Source organism: Camellia sinensis, chromosome 9 (assembly GCF_055761805.1).
Source record: "Camellia sinensis isolate YWXY chromosome 9, ASM5576180v1, whole genome shotgun sequence".
Classification (NCBI taxonomy): Eukaryota; Viridiplantae; Streptophyta; class Magnoliopsida; order Ericales; family Theaceae; genus Camellia; species Camellia sinensis.
This window is the reverse complement of record NC_138969.1, coordinates 95894937-95911619: the sequence shown is the minus strand read 5'-3', so window position 1 is coordinate 95911619 and position 16683 is coordinate 95894937. Positions and strand designations below refer to the sequence as shown.

The following is a 16683-nucleotide window of genomic DNA, read 5'->3' as shown; positions in this document are numbered from 1 at the left end:
ATATATATATATATATATATTACTAAATTGAAATCCAATAACAAAAAAATTAAAATCAATGGTAACAATAGAATCATAAATTTAAAAATCTCAGTCTCTTAAAAAATAAAAAACCATCACCCACATCCTATCTTCATCTTCATCAGTATCATTGTTATCAGTACCTCCTGCAATTGCACCATTATGCCAAACCAAATCAAAGCAAACCCACCTCATCTCTTTACAAAAAAAACCCTATTACTGTACCAAATACCTCATTTCACACAATTCTAACACTCATTTCTCAGACTTCCAAACAATATAAAGTGTGAACATTCACACTAATTGACAACACAAATGACAAATAATGATGTGATACTGTTAACAAAAAATAAAACCAATGATACTGTTAATAAAACTAGAATGAAGCAATAAAACCAATGATACTGTTAACAAATAATGATGTGATACTGTTAATAAAACTAAAAATCTAAAAAACCTCAATATCTTTAAAAATAAAAATCATCACCCACATCCTCATCTTCATCATTATCACTATCATTAACAATCCAAGCAATTCCACCATTCCACCAATCCAAATCAAATCAAACCGATTTTTCAATAACAAGTTTGTAACAAATCTATTGGATACAAATAGAGTTTTAACCATCAAAAATGGAAAAACACAAAGCTTTGAACATAGATTAACAATGGACGAACATAGAGTTTCGAACACAAAGCGACAATTGAGGAACACAAAGCCTAAGACGACTACTCATTTTCTCCTCTAATCAATATATGACTTTGCAACAATTATGTAAAAATAGAGCACAATCTTGACCCTTCGTCTTTCTCAAACACCAGTGAAACCCTAACAAAAATGTGTGTATCACGAAGCAACAAACAATGAAGCAATCCACAACGATATTGAAACTAAATCACAACCAACTTCGTAAATCATGGAAACTGCCAAAACAGATTGGTAGTCAATAAGGCAACGTGTATATCTTTTTGTGTGTAATGTATATGAACAATAAACATAAGAGGATAAGAGTCTAACAAGTAATGTAAGTAAAGAAAAAAAGACTTTATGAAACAAATGTATAAATACATGAGATTAGATAGGTTATAAATTTTTTTGATAAACTTATTGAGTTAGAACACCCCTAAATGAGATTTATCAATAAAAAATCATTTTTAAATCTATATTAACATGTAATTTTTCAATATATATATTTGAAAACAAACAAACTAATTTTTTCCACAGTAATTATTTTAGTTAATTTTTAATTTCTTTTTAAAAAAATATAAATATATATTTGATTTTTTCATTGTGCCTTTTTGACTTTTTAAACCCTAAACGCTTTCTAAACACGCTCTAAATTAAGAAAAATTGTTACTCTCTCTATCCTAAAACAATAATCACTTTTAAGGAATTCAACTTTTTTTAGTACAATCATTGCATTTTAAAAATATTAATTTTTTAAAATTACCCTTTAGCAGAATATTTTTTTAGAAATATTAATTATCATAATTGTATTTTTTATATTATTAATAAATTTAAAAGAAAGACAAAATAATAAATTCACATCATTTTATTTCTTGAATTTAAAAAAAAAATTAATATTTTGAAATAACAAAAAATAAAATAAAAAATTAATCACTATGCTTGGTTACCACTTTTCAAAAATATTTTTCAGAAAATTTTATTTTCTTATTTTCCGTATTTTTTTTTTATTTTTACTAAGTTTTTTTAAGATTTTGAGCAATTTTTTTAATTTTTAGATATACCTAACATAAATATACCTAAAAAGTAAAAAAAATTGAAAAAAAAACCTTTTAAAAATTCACTAAATACCAAAAATATAAAAAAATACGAGAATTCAGTACATTTTTTTATATTTTTATCTATTTATTAATTTTTAAAAATATTTTTTCGCAAATTTTTTACTTTTTAGATACATCTAAGTAAGGTGCATCTAAAAAAGTAAAAAAAGTGTTTAAAATTTTAAAAATATTCATTAAAAACAAAAAAACACAAAAATAAAAAAACTCAATTTTTAAAAAAATTAATTCAAAAAACTTAAACCAAACACAATATTTTGTAATAGAAAAAGTACTTAATTTAGAAACACCACGTAACCCTACCGTAAACTAATTATAAAATTTTATATTTACTTAGGTACCGTTTGGTAACACTTACGTTTTCAGTTTTCTCTTTATATTTACAAAAAATTAAAAAACTCAAATAAAAATTTGTTTGGTAAAATTTTTGATTTATAAATCAATGGTCTCAGTTTATAAATTTGGCCAAAAAATAAAAACACAAAAAATATGTTTCCGTTTTGAGTTTTGAGTTTTTTTTTTTTTTTTTGTACCACCCAACACTAGCCACCACCCACCACCATTTTCCACCACCATCTTTCACCACCACCACCCACCCCCCACTACCACCTGCCACCACCACTCACCACCCACCTGCCATCACCACCCACCTGCCACCCACCCGCCACCACCACCTGCCACCCACTCACCACCACCACCACCACCACCACCACCACCCACCTACCATCCACCCGCTACCACCCACCACCTGCCACCACCATCCACCACCTGCCACTTACCCGCCATCACCACCCACTACCTATCACCCGCCATCCGCCACCCACCACCCGCCACCGCCACCACCCACTCGCACCCAGCCATCACCCGCCACCATCACCCACCCAGCCACCGTCACCACCCACCCACCCACCCACCACCACCCAGTCACTGCCATTCATCACCCGCCACCGTCACCCACCCACCCACCACCACCACCACCCGCCACCGTCACCCACCTACAACCAACCGCCATCTGCCACCCACCTGCCAGCACCACCCGCCACAATCACCACCACCACCACCACCAACTCGCTACCACCCGCCACCGTCACCCACCCACCCACCCACCACCACCACCACCACCACCACCCACCCGCCACTACCCACCGTCACCACTTTCCACCATCGTCTTCCGCCGCCACTTGCCATCACTTGCCATTTCTCACTCTTTTTTATATTTTTTTAAACATTTTGTCAATTACCAAATGCGTTTGTAGTTTATGTTTTTCTAAATATAAACAAAAAATAAACAAAAATCAATTTATAAAATTTTTATAAATATAAACTGAAAACGTAAACGTTACCACACACAGCCTTATATGTTTCAACCATTCAATATATAGGCATAGTTTGGGAAGTTGGTTTTGGTGGGTTAGGGGCTAAAATAGTCACAAAAAATAAAAATGAGTGATGGAGACCCCCTCCAATCACCACCCCCACCACCTCCACACACATGTGGTAGGTGGTGATTGGAGAACAAGGGAAACAAAAAAAAAAGAAAAAGAAAATCCAACCAATAAGAAAGAGAGGGGGTCAAAGGGGGCGGGAAAAAAAGGGGGCCTTAGACATTTTTCAAAAATAAAATAGGCTATTTTAGCCACAAAAAATAAAATATCAAATCCAATCCATAATTATTACACTCTTCTTTTACAAAAAAATTCAAAAAATTCAAAAAATTCTTTTCAAACCAAATTTTTTAACTCTAAATTAAAATAACAAAAAAAACTAAAAAATTAAAAAGCGAATCCACTTCGGCATAAAATCGTCAGTTCCACCACTGTTTCTATCGATCAAAAACACACTAGTATATCACGCGCTGTACACCAGGCCAGCGAATAACCTCTCCTAAATTAGACTATTAACCGCGATTAAAAACTCAATAATTTACCTTCGTACGACGTTGCATAAATACCCTCCAACTACTACCTTCGCCCCAAGTCCCAACCCCTCTCCTCCTAGCCTGCCTCTCTCTCTCTCTCTCAAACCATAAACACCAGAGAAGACGACTGCTGCGCCTCTCTCTCTGTGAAATCTGTACGGAAGCCTAATTTTCTGTTCAGTGCATTCAACAACGAAAGCTTTTTGTTAAAGGTCCATTTATGGCGGTCTAACCGGTGGTCTCTCTCCATTGAGTTACTGTAATTGATTCTTGTACCTTATTTTCTCTCTCTCTCTCTCCATTGAGTTACTGTTCACTCGTTCTCTGTTGTCGCAATCACTAGCATTTTTTCGTATCTGATTCCAAAAATGATGTTGAAAAAAGGTTCAAATCCAACTGTTTCCAACCATTCTTGACGTTTTTGAGAACTTGTTCAAATAGATTATATTCGAGTTCTTTGTACTTAATATTATACATCGATCGTCTGTAAAAGCAACCGAGCACAGCTTGGAATAAAGCCCGGGATAGAAAGTCGGAAATAGGGGAGTTTCAGGAGTTTTGGTTTTGTACAATGTTAGATATTCCACGGAACTCAGACAGTGAAGTCAGTTCCGAAACCCTAAATTCAAGCCAGAGCTCGATGAGTAGAAGTGACAGTTGCGTTAGTTTCAGCCGATTGTCCTTTGAAAATCTGGAACTGAGATCGGAGTCGCCGGAGAATCTGTCGCTGAAGCCACACCGATCGTCGGACTCGTCGTGGCAGGCCATACGATCGTTGACGTTTCGGAGGAAGGCGGGGCTGGGTTTCAGGGACTTCGGCCTTGTACGCCAAATCGGGAGCGGCGACATCGGGAGGGTCTTCCTATGCCGCCTCCGCAGCGGCGGCGGCGGCTTCTACGCCATGAAAGTGGTGGATAGAGAGGTCTTGGCCGTGAAGAAGAAGATTCAGAGGGCGGAGATGGAGAAGAAGATTCTGAAGATGCTGGACCACCCCTTCTTGCCTACGCTCTACGCCGAGTTTGAAGCCTCCCATTTCTCTTGCGTAGTGATGGAGTACTGTTCCGGTGGTGATTTGCATTCTCTCAGACATAAACAACCCTACAAACGCTTCTCTTTGAGCTCCGCAAGGTACATTTTTCATGGACAACAATCAATATTCTCTCTCTACTCTGTTATATAATATATATATATATATATATACATATATGTCGCTTGAAAAGGGCTGTCTAGATTTTATTTATTTATTTTTTAATGGATTCTCTGGGTTTTGTTTGTTTTCTGGGGAAAAAAAAAAAAAAAAAAAAAGCCTCATATCATATGTTCCTATCAGTAATCGTTATGTCTATTTCAGCTCTGCAAAAGTCTACTTCTCTTCTAATGGATATTCCATTTAATTTTTGCTCACTTTCTTTCTAGTCAATTCATTTTCTCGAAAAATTGCTGTAATTTTAGCCGCAATGAAAATTTACTGTTATTAGAATTCTTTCGTTATGGTTGTGAGTCGAATTTACCAAATCAGGCATTTCTTTCATTTTGGGCTTTTTATCCTTTCATGCAAGTAATCAAAAGATTTAATCAGATTTTTATTTCTTTATTTTTATTTTTTCTCTGGCCATGTTCTTATAATATTATATATTTCTTTCCTTGTGACGTCGTTTGGTTGATGAAGTTGCTGGTTTTTGTTTGGTTCCAGAGAAAAATTGAAATTGAAAATGAAACCATCTTTGCATTTTCCAGGTTCTATGCGGCCGAGGTTCTCGTAGCTCTAGAGTACCTTCACATGCTGGGAATCATTTATAGAGACCTGAAGCCGGAGAACGTGTTGGTCAGATCAGACGGTCACATCATGCTCTCTGATTTCGACCTCTCGCTCTGCTCAGATGCAATCCCAGCCGTTGAATCTCCGGACTCCTCTCCGGACGACCCAGCAGCAGCAGCAGCAGCAGACTGTATGAGGTTCACACAATCTCCCCGTGCACCCACCACCCCATTTTCATGCCTGTCGAAGCGTCTGTTGTTCCGATCAAAGAAAATCCAGACGCTGACAACAAACCGGCTGTTTGTGGCGGAGCCGGTCAGCGCCCGGTCATGCTCGTTCGTGGGAACCCACGAGTATGTGGCCCCGGAGGTTGCGGCAGGTAGGTCCCACGGGAACGCTGTGGACTGGTGGGCCCTCGGGATTTTCATCTACGAGATGATATACGGACGAACACCATTCTGTGCGGAGACTAACGAAGCTACGCTGCGTAACATTGTGAAAAAACCACTGTCCTTCCCAACTGACTCTCCTGCCAGCACCTCTGAATTGCACGCGCGTCACTTGATCTCCGGGTTGTTGGTCAAAGACCCTTCGGGTCGGATCGGGGCTATGCGCGGTGCAGCAGAAGTCAAGACCCACCCGTTTTTCAAGGGCTTAAACTTTGCTCTCGTACGCTCCCTCACCCCCCCAGATATTCCAGGAGGTGGTATCCGGATACACAAAACGACGACGTCCCGTCCACGAACTAATGTCGGTGGCCGAATGCCTCAATCAACGGCGTTTGACTACTTCTGATCAACAGAGTCGCGGGATATGTGCCACGTGTATATGCTTTCCTGCCAGATTTTGCAACCGGGGCTAGAGTAAATATTCGTGGGCTAGGTTTCTTTTTTTTTTTTTTTTTTTAAATTTATAATTTTTATATATAAATTTTTAATCTATGGAGTAGGTGAAGAAAGTTACTAATTAATTAGTTGTAATATGTTAGTTAATATGCATGGTAAGGAGATGACGTTAATGGGGATATACGAGGTTCATGACAATGGGGTCGCTTTGCGAATGAGGGTTTAGGTGGCGGTGGAGTTGGTAAATGGGGCGTCCAATAACTTGGGTATCATTTAATTTAGTTTTTAAATTAATATTTAGATCAAAAATTTTAAATGTTTGATTTATTAATTTTTAAAATTATTTTCTCTCTTTTGTCACTTTATTTATTTATTTATTAATAAATCAATCAATCATTTTTTTTAATTTCTCTTTATTTTTCTCATATTTTATACATCAATCAATCAAATTTTTTCACTCATCTATTAGTTAAATCAAACTAAGGTCAAGTTTGACTATTCTAAATAAGTATACACTTTTTATCTTTTTTCTATCACATCATCTCTTTACTTTTTTGCACATCTTTTCGTAAAAAGACAAAAAGTGTACTTATTTAAGTCATCCCAAGCAACCTTTAAAATAAGCCTTAAATCTTGAAATTGGTTTCACTTATCTATTAATTTTTTTTTAAAAAAAATTAAAATTAAAAATTATTCTACAATTATTTTCAAAAACTCAAGAACCTTTTTCATAAACTATTTTAAGAACTCTTTTTTAAAAATTTAAAATTATTTTTAAAAATTAAATCAAATAGAGCCCAAGTCTTTTCATCATTTTAGAAAATTGAACTATTTATTTATTTATTTATATTAATGAAAAAATTACATGACAATAGAGATATAAAAAAATATTTTCAAATTAGTAATAAATATTATTATCTATATTATTGTTAAAAGCCAACAGGAATTTTGGTGTCCTGAAGTCTCTTTTAGAAATTTTTTTCATTTTTTCTAAAATGGCCATAACTTCTTAAATAATTACATTATTTTTACACTAACATCAATTTGTAGTTAAGGGTAACATGATGAATTCAAACCAACCAATTCTGCCACCCCCACGTTTTCAAACTACATAGCAGTTCTAAATCAGTTTCAATATCTTCTAATGCTGTAATCACTCTCTCTCTGTTTATACAGAGCAATTTCATCAAGTAATCACTCTCTCTACTTATACAGTTCGCTTTCTTGCTTTAAATTTTCTGATGTATTTTTGTTAAATCCTTGATCAAGATATCCACATTTCAATACATATGTTTGGATTCAATCACTTTACAGTTTTCTTCAAGAAGATCAAGTTCATTCAATCTACTTCTTTGAATAATCTCACAAAAGTGAAGTTCTCTACATTTCGACTCTCATTAGTTAATCTTTTGATAGTTTTATCAAAGAAACGAACATAGCTGTGTCCCCAATCTGTATAACTGTTTTGAATATGAATCGCTTTCAGGATATAACAGAATTGAAATTGTTTGAATATTGTTGATTATGTTTTTCGAATTCATGCTTTTTCAATTTCCTTTTAATTTATTTTATTTTATTTTTTTAAAGATATTGATGGATGAATATCAATAGATTTATGAATATCCACATATTCTTATACATATGCTACATACATTGTTATTCCCAGATTATCACTCAATAACTTCTTTTTCTCATCTTTTGATACACATAATTTCCGGGTTTTCCATTTAACAGAAGTCAAGTTGAAATCAATCATATATTTAGGTTGTATTTGGATCATGGATTGGGTAGGGATTTGGAAAAGGAAAGGAAAATACAAGGCAAAGCAGTTTATGTTTGACACTTCTTTACAAAAATTAGTTTTCCAAAATGATTTGCCGGATTTGGACTCTTTGGTGATTTATCGGTCTTGCATCGCACATTGTGAGATTAGATTCAGAACCGTGACATTGAGTCCGAACTGGAGTAGCTAGAGAACAAACGAGATTTCGTGCCTTCGCAAGCGCGGAGCTTCGGGAGTTCTCGGGGCGCGTCCACAGTTTCTGGCGACTCTGCTGAAGAGTCAGAGAACTTGACTCGAACTCATGATATCTTGTTTTGTTTACACTTATGTGTCTCTTTGCATTGCATTTGCATTGGTGCGCTTAGGACACCGTGTTTGCCGTATGCTATTCCTGAACGGTTTGTCGGAGGCTTGCTTTGAGAAGCGTGCCATAAGGCTGACCGGTTGCGGGCTCTGCCACGACGGGAACACAAACCCCTGTTTTTACCGAGACACCATTTTTTACCATTCGACCTAGTGCATATCGGAATCCATAGTGACTATTCCAAACTAGGACAGGTTGCTTACCCGATTATAGGTTATTTGAAACCGCTATGTGCGTAGTGAAATCCTAGTTCTTGACACAATAGGACTGGGAAACCCTACCCCAACATAGGGGTGTTTTGACTCTCATTTGCTTGCTACGTACTTTTAGAGTGTGTCTTTACAGGAATGCATGTATCAGTTTGCAAGTCTGGGTATCAAGCCTGCAGACATCAGTATTTAAGAATCAGTTATATCTGCGGTATCAGATTCAGATTCGGGACAGTGATCAGTGGTTGAGAATAGTTCATTCAGCTTGTGCTTGCCAATTGTGTGTTGTCTTTATTTAAGCTGTTATGCTGTCTGTTTTTCTGGTCATTTTATTTCCTTATTATGCTTTATTCATCTTTTTGCAAGGTAGTTTAGCACCATTACATCTGACCAAATAGATATTCCCCGAGCACTCTGGGTTAGAGGTCGTAGACTCAATCAATCTAGGGATCTGATAGACGGACAAGCAGTGTTCCTTTCTTTACCCCCGGTTACCGGACGGAGGTCAAAATGGCGCAGTGTATCGGTATAGTGGTCGCCAGATCAGTGGTCTACCCCACTAGTAAACAGTCAGGCTGAGGTCTCAGTTTCCATTATAGGGACAGATATACCAGTTATTCAGTTAGATCAGCACAATATGGTAGGCTTGGAGGAGATGATGCGTCAGCTCCAGGAGAGTATGAAAACCATGTAGCAGGACGCTGCCCGTCAAACAGAATTTGCCACACGCCAGGCCGAGGTTATGACCCAACATGCAGAGGTAATTACCAGGCTACAGCAGCAAACTAGAGCATCTACTTCGCACCAGCTTCCTCCCCCACCAAGAGTTCCCATACTCGGGGAGACAGCTAACGTCTAGGATGATACGGACATCCCAATTGGGTCGGCTTCGCCCTCGATCCTACCCCAGCTATCCAAAGCACAGACCAACCTACCAGATTCTCCTTTTGAGTTCGAGGTGGACCCCACAGCGTTAAAAGTGAGCAAGCTAGAAAAGATGTTCAAGAAGTTTCAGGGTGTGAAGTCTATTCCAGATATTGAAGATGGATATACTGACTCGGCCGTGACTCTGCCGGACCAATTTAAAATGCCGCACATAGACCGTTTCGACGGGTCTGGAGATCTTATGGTGCATTTGCAGTTGTTCTCGGACATACTAAGGCTGCTGGGCCTCTCCAGATTGCAGAAGCTTTCCTTGTTTAGCCGGACCCTGTCAGGTGTAGAGGCTATTTGGTATGCAAAGCTGGAGGACTTTGTTAAGAGGAACTGTGAGGAGATGGTCGAGGCCTTCATAGCTCAATACTGCTACAATACACAGATCAAGGTCACAACCTATGATCTTGAGACAACTAGGCAGGAGCCGAAGGAGAGTTTCTCCGATTTCGTAACCCGTTGGAGGGCCAAGGCCTCGATGATGACCATCAGGCCCATTGACAAAGATCAAATTCGGATGGTTGTGCGCAACCTCCAGCCCAAGCTCATGCAGAAGATGATCGTTCTCCCCCTCCCCACCTTTGCGGATCTACATGAGATAGGGGTGCAGATCGAGGACGCTATGAAACAGGGTCTGATTGACCATGACAGAGAATAGCCTAAGAGGGCATTCAACCACGGTACAAATGTAGGCATAAGCAGTGCTGCTGCTGCCAGATCTTCAGATGTGCGCATGGTCACCACCACCACTCCAAGAACCCTTGTAGCTACGCCATTCATTGGTGCATCCAGAAGTAGCTCACAAACAACCAAGTATTCACCTCGAGGCCAAAGAACCTTCACTCCACTATAGATGCCCCTGTCCAAAGCTTTGGGGGGTTTTGATCAGGAAAGGGCACTTGAAGCCCCTAGAGCCGCGGCCACTACTAGATTAACTCCCTGCTTCCCATAACCCAACTAAGTACTGCACCTTTTACCAACAGCATGGTCATGACACCAACCAGTGCTTTCGATTGCGTCATGAGATTCAGGATCTCATTGACAATAGGGTGATTGTGCCTCCGGAGAAACCGAATGTCACAACCAACCCTCTCCCACCACATAACCAAGCTCCACCTGCCAAACGTATCAATCTTATCCAAACTGGGATTGTGTCATACGACCCTAGCATATATATCACCTCTTCTCACCTACCCAAGCCAGAGGTGTTCATTCCTGACAGCACTAACTTGTGCATGTTGGACATCTCCCGATCCCAACTCGAAACAGTGGTGGTGGCTATCGAAGATGGAACTGGGTCGACTACTGGAGCAGATGAGAGTAATTATATGGAGCCTGAGGGGCCTGAGAGCGACATGAATGACCTGAGCAGTTACATTACATCAGCAGGCCAGGCTAGGTTGAGAATGAAATTGCCAGTGGGGCAGAGATTTGTGTGGTACGAGAGAATGGACCTAATCAGGGGCTAGATGACCTAGCGAATCTGGAAGAGGACATTGCTAACCTTCAATTTTTTGACGAGCAGGACTCAGGGGACGTGGCAGTCAATTGGTTTGATGAGTCAGTAGAATCTATTGGGTGGCTTGACGACCAGCCGGATGTTGTTGAACAACCTTAGCTAGAACAAGGTCCGTCAGGGACGGGGACATAAACAGTGGCCAGAAGGGCCGGGAATCAATTTGTATAGCCGGAGAGCACCGGTGTAAAGAATTTTGCTCAGAACACGAACAGTTCGGGTATGGAAGATACTGAACAGCAAGCTATACTGAAGCAGTTTGAGTGGGAAAGGGTCGAGGATTCTGAGAGAGTCAAAAAGGCCAAAGCCCTTGAGGGGACAGAACGTACTGTGTGCACAAGAACAGAACGTGTTGCGGGCACAGGAACGAAAGTTGCCGTGGGCACAAGGATGGTTGTAATGGAGCCAGATAGATGCCTGTTGGCTGCCAATGGTATGTGGTGGGAAGATGATGATCTATGTCTTGCCCACACCGATGAAGACTGGGGGCAAAGCCAACCGGATGATACCTGGTATATTGGCAAAGTTGACCACATGACTAGGAGTGGGCAGTATTTCAAGCCCCCATACTTAGATCAACCAAAGGCGTCCGGGAAGGACAAGGAGGCGGAGAAGCAAAAAGAAAAGTTACTCGAAGAAGAGGCTGTGCTGAAACAGTTGAAGAAGATACAGGTAGACATCTCCATCTGGGGATTGCTTATGGCTTCAAGAGTACACAGACAGGCTGTCATTTTTGCAATGGACAAGGCCAAACTCTCAATAGACACCACGCCTGAGCAGCTGGTAGGACTGGTCTTTTCGGGAGGAGCTTCCCCGACGTTGACCTTCACTAACAAGGAACTACCGCCTGAGGGCGCAAACCATAACAAACCTCTCTACATCTCTGTCGAGTGTAGAGAAAAATGGATGCCAGTAGTTCTTGTTGACACAGGATCCGCCATCAACGTGTGTCCGTCGAGGACAGCATATGCAATCGGGTTGAAGCCCGCAGACTTTGTGCCAACTGCCCAGATGATAAGGGCCTACAACAATACAAGTAGAGAAGTGATAGGGACTGTACAGATTCAGACCCAGGTTGGTCCAGGACAACACGATGTTGACTTTCATGTCTTGGATGTTCCCCCAACCTTTAATCTACTCCTAGGGCGGCCATGGTTGCACCAGGTACAGGCGGTCTCTTCCACCCTGCACCAGATGTTAAAATACCCCCACGGGAAAGGGGTGGCTATAGTTTTTGGGAATTTGTCAATCCATCTACCGCCAGAGGTGTCTACGCCAGTATTGGAGATCGAACACGGCGCAGAGGATGTGTTCCTGTCGGGATTTATCCTAGCCGAGGCTCGGGTCGTACAAAACATTTTGGCTGTTGATGAAGGGTTATTTATCAGCGCACAATCAGTGTACCTCATGAACAAGCTCCAACACATCCCTGGGATAGGACTAGGAAAAAGTGGCCGGAAAGGCATTACTGTATCGGCCGAAGTGCCGCACAACCAGCATACCTTTGGCTTAGGCTATTTGCCTACCAAAGAGGACTGGGTGAGGAAAGGCAAAGAAATGGCCGGAAGAGCCAGAGCCAAGCAGACCGGGAGGCGTTTTGATTTGAAGCATCGGCCTATTCAGGGCACCCTGAATGGACGCTTTGTCTGGGAGGGGGAAGACTTTCCATTCTGCGGCTTCCCAAAGCCATGGCTAAACATAGAGAAGAGGCACCTGCCGGGATTTGAGATCTTCTTCAACTTGCAGTTATCCAGGGATGATGTTGTTGAGAGCAGGCAGGTCCATCGGTTGAGGTTGAGCAGTGTAAGGAAATGGATTCCAAGAGCACCGAGATTGAAATGGGGGTAGCACTAGCTTGTCTACTATTAGGTCCTCCGATCGTACAAGAGTGCTTGGGGGATGATCTCTCAGTGTCTATGATCGGGAATGAAGCGGCTGCAAGCTCATCTTCAAACATTTTGGATGCATCTATCGTATCCTCCCTCATCTGGCAGTACAAGGAGGGATTCTTATCAAGCAGCACCGGGTCAGGTAGTGAGCCAGAATCTGATTCCACTGAGTCTGTAGAGTCGGAATCAGGTTCCAGCTCGTCTGAGTCTGAGTCCGGTATTCCTGGGGGTGACAACCTGGATGCCATAGTCCTGTCCAGTTCATCTTTTCCTTTTTCCTTTGAGTCTGTTGCAACGGAGGAATCAGATGGACTGGATGAAATGATTAATGAGAATTGTGCGGCTGTGGCCTTCGATTACTTTTCTGTGCCCTTGACATATTGCATTAATTCAGACTTTCAAATCTTCGATGAAAACGACGAGGAATAAATTCCTCTGGTTTTGAAATATCTGCTAGAACAAGAGCAGGAGAGGTTTGTAAAACCACTGGTTGATGAAATCACCCAAATTAACGTTGGTACTGAGAAAGACTCGCGGTTGGTCCAGATCGGGTCCACGTTATCTTCGGAGGAGCGCGAGCGCTTAGTCGCTTTATTAAAAGATTTCAAAGATGTTTTCGCGTGGTCCTACGAAGACATGCTTGGAATCGATCTTGAGATTGTACAGCACGGAATCCCTTTTGACCCAGAGGCCCAACCTGTCAAGCAGAAGCTCAGAAGGATCCACCCAGACTGGGCTATCAAGATCAAAGAAGAGGTCACCAAGCAAATTGACGCAGGGTTCCTACTGTTATCTGAATACCCAACTTGGTTGGCCAACATAGTTCCAGTGCCGAAGAAGGACGGCAGAATTCAGGTATGTGTGGATTTCATGGATTTGAACAAAGCCAGTCCGAAGGACGACTTTCCTTTGCCGCATATCAATGAATTAGTGGACTTCATTGCAGGGCATGCATTGCTCTTGTTTATGGATTGATTTTCAGGCTACAATCAAATATTGATGGCACTCGAAGACCGGGAGAAGACCACTTTTACCACCCCGTGGGGAACTTATTATTATAGGGTAATGCCGTTCGGACTGAAAAATGCTAGGGCTACGTATCAACGGGCTGCGACCACAATTTTGCACGATATGATCCATAAAGAGGTGGAGGTGTACGTGGACGACGTGATTTTCAAGTCCAAGGAAAAAGAGGGCCACTACAACGTCTTGCAGAAGTTCTTTCAACGGATCAGAGAGTATCGGTTGCGACTGAATCCTCAGAAGTGTACGTTTGGTGTTATAGTAGGGAAAATGCTAGGGTTCTTGATTACACAGAGAGGTATCGAAGTCGACCCTTTCAAAATCAAGGCCATCTTAGAAATGCCACCACAAAGGACTGAAAAGGAGGTGCGAGGCTTTCTGGGTAAAGTGCAATTCATAAAATGGTTTATTGCTAAATTAACCTTGACTTGTGAGCCACTCTTTGGTCTCTTGAAGAAAGAAAAGAAATTCCAATGGGACGGCCAATGCCAAGCTGCTTTTGAACAGATCAAACAATATTTACACAACCCACCTGTGTTGTCAACACCTGAGCCGGGAAAACCGTTGATTCTGTACCTTTCAATGACTGAAACTACAATGGGCTACATGCTTGCGCAAGAGTTTGAGGACAAAGTAGAGAGGGCTATCTACTACCTGAGCAAGAAGATGCTGGATTACGAGACCCGTTACACTCCGTTGGAGAAGGCTTGTCTGGCCTTGGTATGGGCTACCAGGAAGCTGCGGCACTACCTGTTAGCTCACTCGGTAATACTGGTTTCGAGATTAGATCCCATCAAATATCTCTTCGAGAAACCAGCACTTACGGGTAGGCTAGCTCGTTGGTTGCTTCTGCTTTCCGAATTCGATCTGAAATATGTGACGAGCAAGTCAGTAAAGGAGAGAGCGGTAGCGGAGTTCCTAGCCGATCACCCAGTGGATGGGGATGAAGCAGTTGAGTACCTATTTCCAGACGAGGCCATTTTGCATGTCGAAGATGAAACTTGGATGATGTACTTTGACGGAGCGTCAAACCAATATGGGTATGGGATAGGGGTGTTGCTGATAGCATCTGACAATTCTCGTATCCCTCTAGCATTCAAACTCCAGTTCAAAGTCTCAAACAACGAAGCAGAGTATGAGGCATGTATTGCTGGTTTAGAAGCCGTCCTGGAACTAGGGGCAAAACGGTTGGACGTCATCGGGGACTCGAACCTCGTTGTATTTCAAGCTAAAGGAGATTGGAAAGTCAAAGAAGAAAAGATGAGAATCTACCACCAGACCTTGGACTTGCTGATTCCTCAGTTTGAGAAGTTGAACTTCGCTCATTTGTTAAGAGAGAACAACAGGTTCGCTGATTCACTAGTAACTCTATCTTCCATGATAGACATCCATTTTGGAGTTCGGATGTGTCCAATCATCATTGACTAGAAATTTGTGCCGGCATATGAGCTGATTGCTGCCATAGATGAGGTTCAAGATGAGAACCCTGGTATTACGATGTCTGGAACTTCTTGGAAAAAGAGGCGTATCCACTAGGGGCAAATGCCAAAGATAAGAGGGCAATTCGAAGAATGGCTGCTCAGTTCATCGTCTGTGGGGGTAAACTGTATAAGAGAGGTCATCTCGGAATGAACAAACTATGTGTTGATGGTGAAGAATCCAAGCCCCTGATGGAGGCCATCCATGGAGGAGAGTGTGGATCGCACATAAACGGGGTGATGCTAGCCCGGAAGATCCTTAGACAAGGTTATTATTGGTCCACTATAGAGGAGGATTGTATTGGCTTTGTCCGGCGATGCCATAAATGTCAGATCCATGCAAACCGCATGAACATTCCGCCGTCAAAGCTATACAACATGATTTCGCCATGGCGATTTTCAGTTTGGGGGATTGATGTAATTGGGGTTGTCACTTCGAAGGGGTTCAATGGGGATGAGTTCATTCTGGTCGCGATAGACTATTTCACGAAGTAGGTTGAGGCCCAATCTTATGCGGTGTTGAAGGCTTCGCATGTTGCAAAGTTCATCAGGAACAACATCATCTGTCGCTATGTGGTCCCGAATGAGATCATTTCAGATAATGGTTCCCACTTCAAGAAGGAAGTGATTGACTTGTTGGACAAGTACAACGTGGCTTTTCATAAGTCATCTACATATCGGCCGCAGACCAACGGAGCAGTTGAGGCCGCCAACAAGAACATCAAACACATACTGTAGAAGATGGTAGAAACCTACCGGGACTGGCCAGATAAGTTGCCATTTGTTCTATGGGGCTATCGGACTTCAATTAGAACTTCTACTGGGGTGACTCCGTATTCATTGGTCTATGGGATGGAGGCCATTCTGCCTATCGAAATTGAGATTCTATCATTGCGAGTGCTGGCTAAGTGTCAGATAGCTGAGGCAGATTGGCAACAGAGCAGATTCGAAAAACTCATGCTCTTTGACGAGAGAAGGCTGAAAGCACTGTACCATGTTCAGGGTTATCAACGCAGAATTGCCAGGGCTTTCAACAAGAAGGTTAAGTCCAGAAATTTGAAAGAAGAAGATTTGGTGCTCAAAGACAACTGAGCTCCCATCCATGACCCTAGGGGCAAGTTCAAACCTAATTGGACTGGTCC

At 41.3% G+C, this 16683-nt stretch overlaps 1 protein-coding gene across 1 annotated transcript; it reads left to right on the top strand.

Annotated features, from left to right (window-relative positions):
- The first annotated feature begins 3798 nt into the window (after window positions 1-3798).
- Window positions 3799-6471, top strand: PID (Protein kinase superfamily protein). Its single transcript, XM_028263849.2, has 2 exons — window positions 3799-4870; window positions 5480-6471. The coding sequence occupies exons 1-2, from the start codon at window positions 4314-4316 to the stop codon at window positions 6294-6296; spliced, it is 1374 nt and encodes a 457-aa protein (XP_028119650.2). The 5' UTR covers window positions 3799-4313; the 3' UTR covers window positions 6297-6471.
- Window positions 6472-16683: the final 10212 nt, after the last annotated feature.

Bases quoted from the DNA above. Each gene is read 5' to 3' on its own strand.
- PID (XM_028263849.2), top strand. From the start codon at position 4,314: ATGTTAGATATTCCACGGAACTCAGACAGTGAAGTCAGTTCCGAAACC. The intron at 4,871-5,479 runs GTACATTTTTCA...TGCATTTTCCAG, and splicing joins TTCTCTTTGAGCTCCGCAAG to GTTCTATGCGGCCGAGGTTC.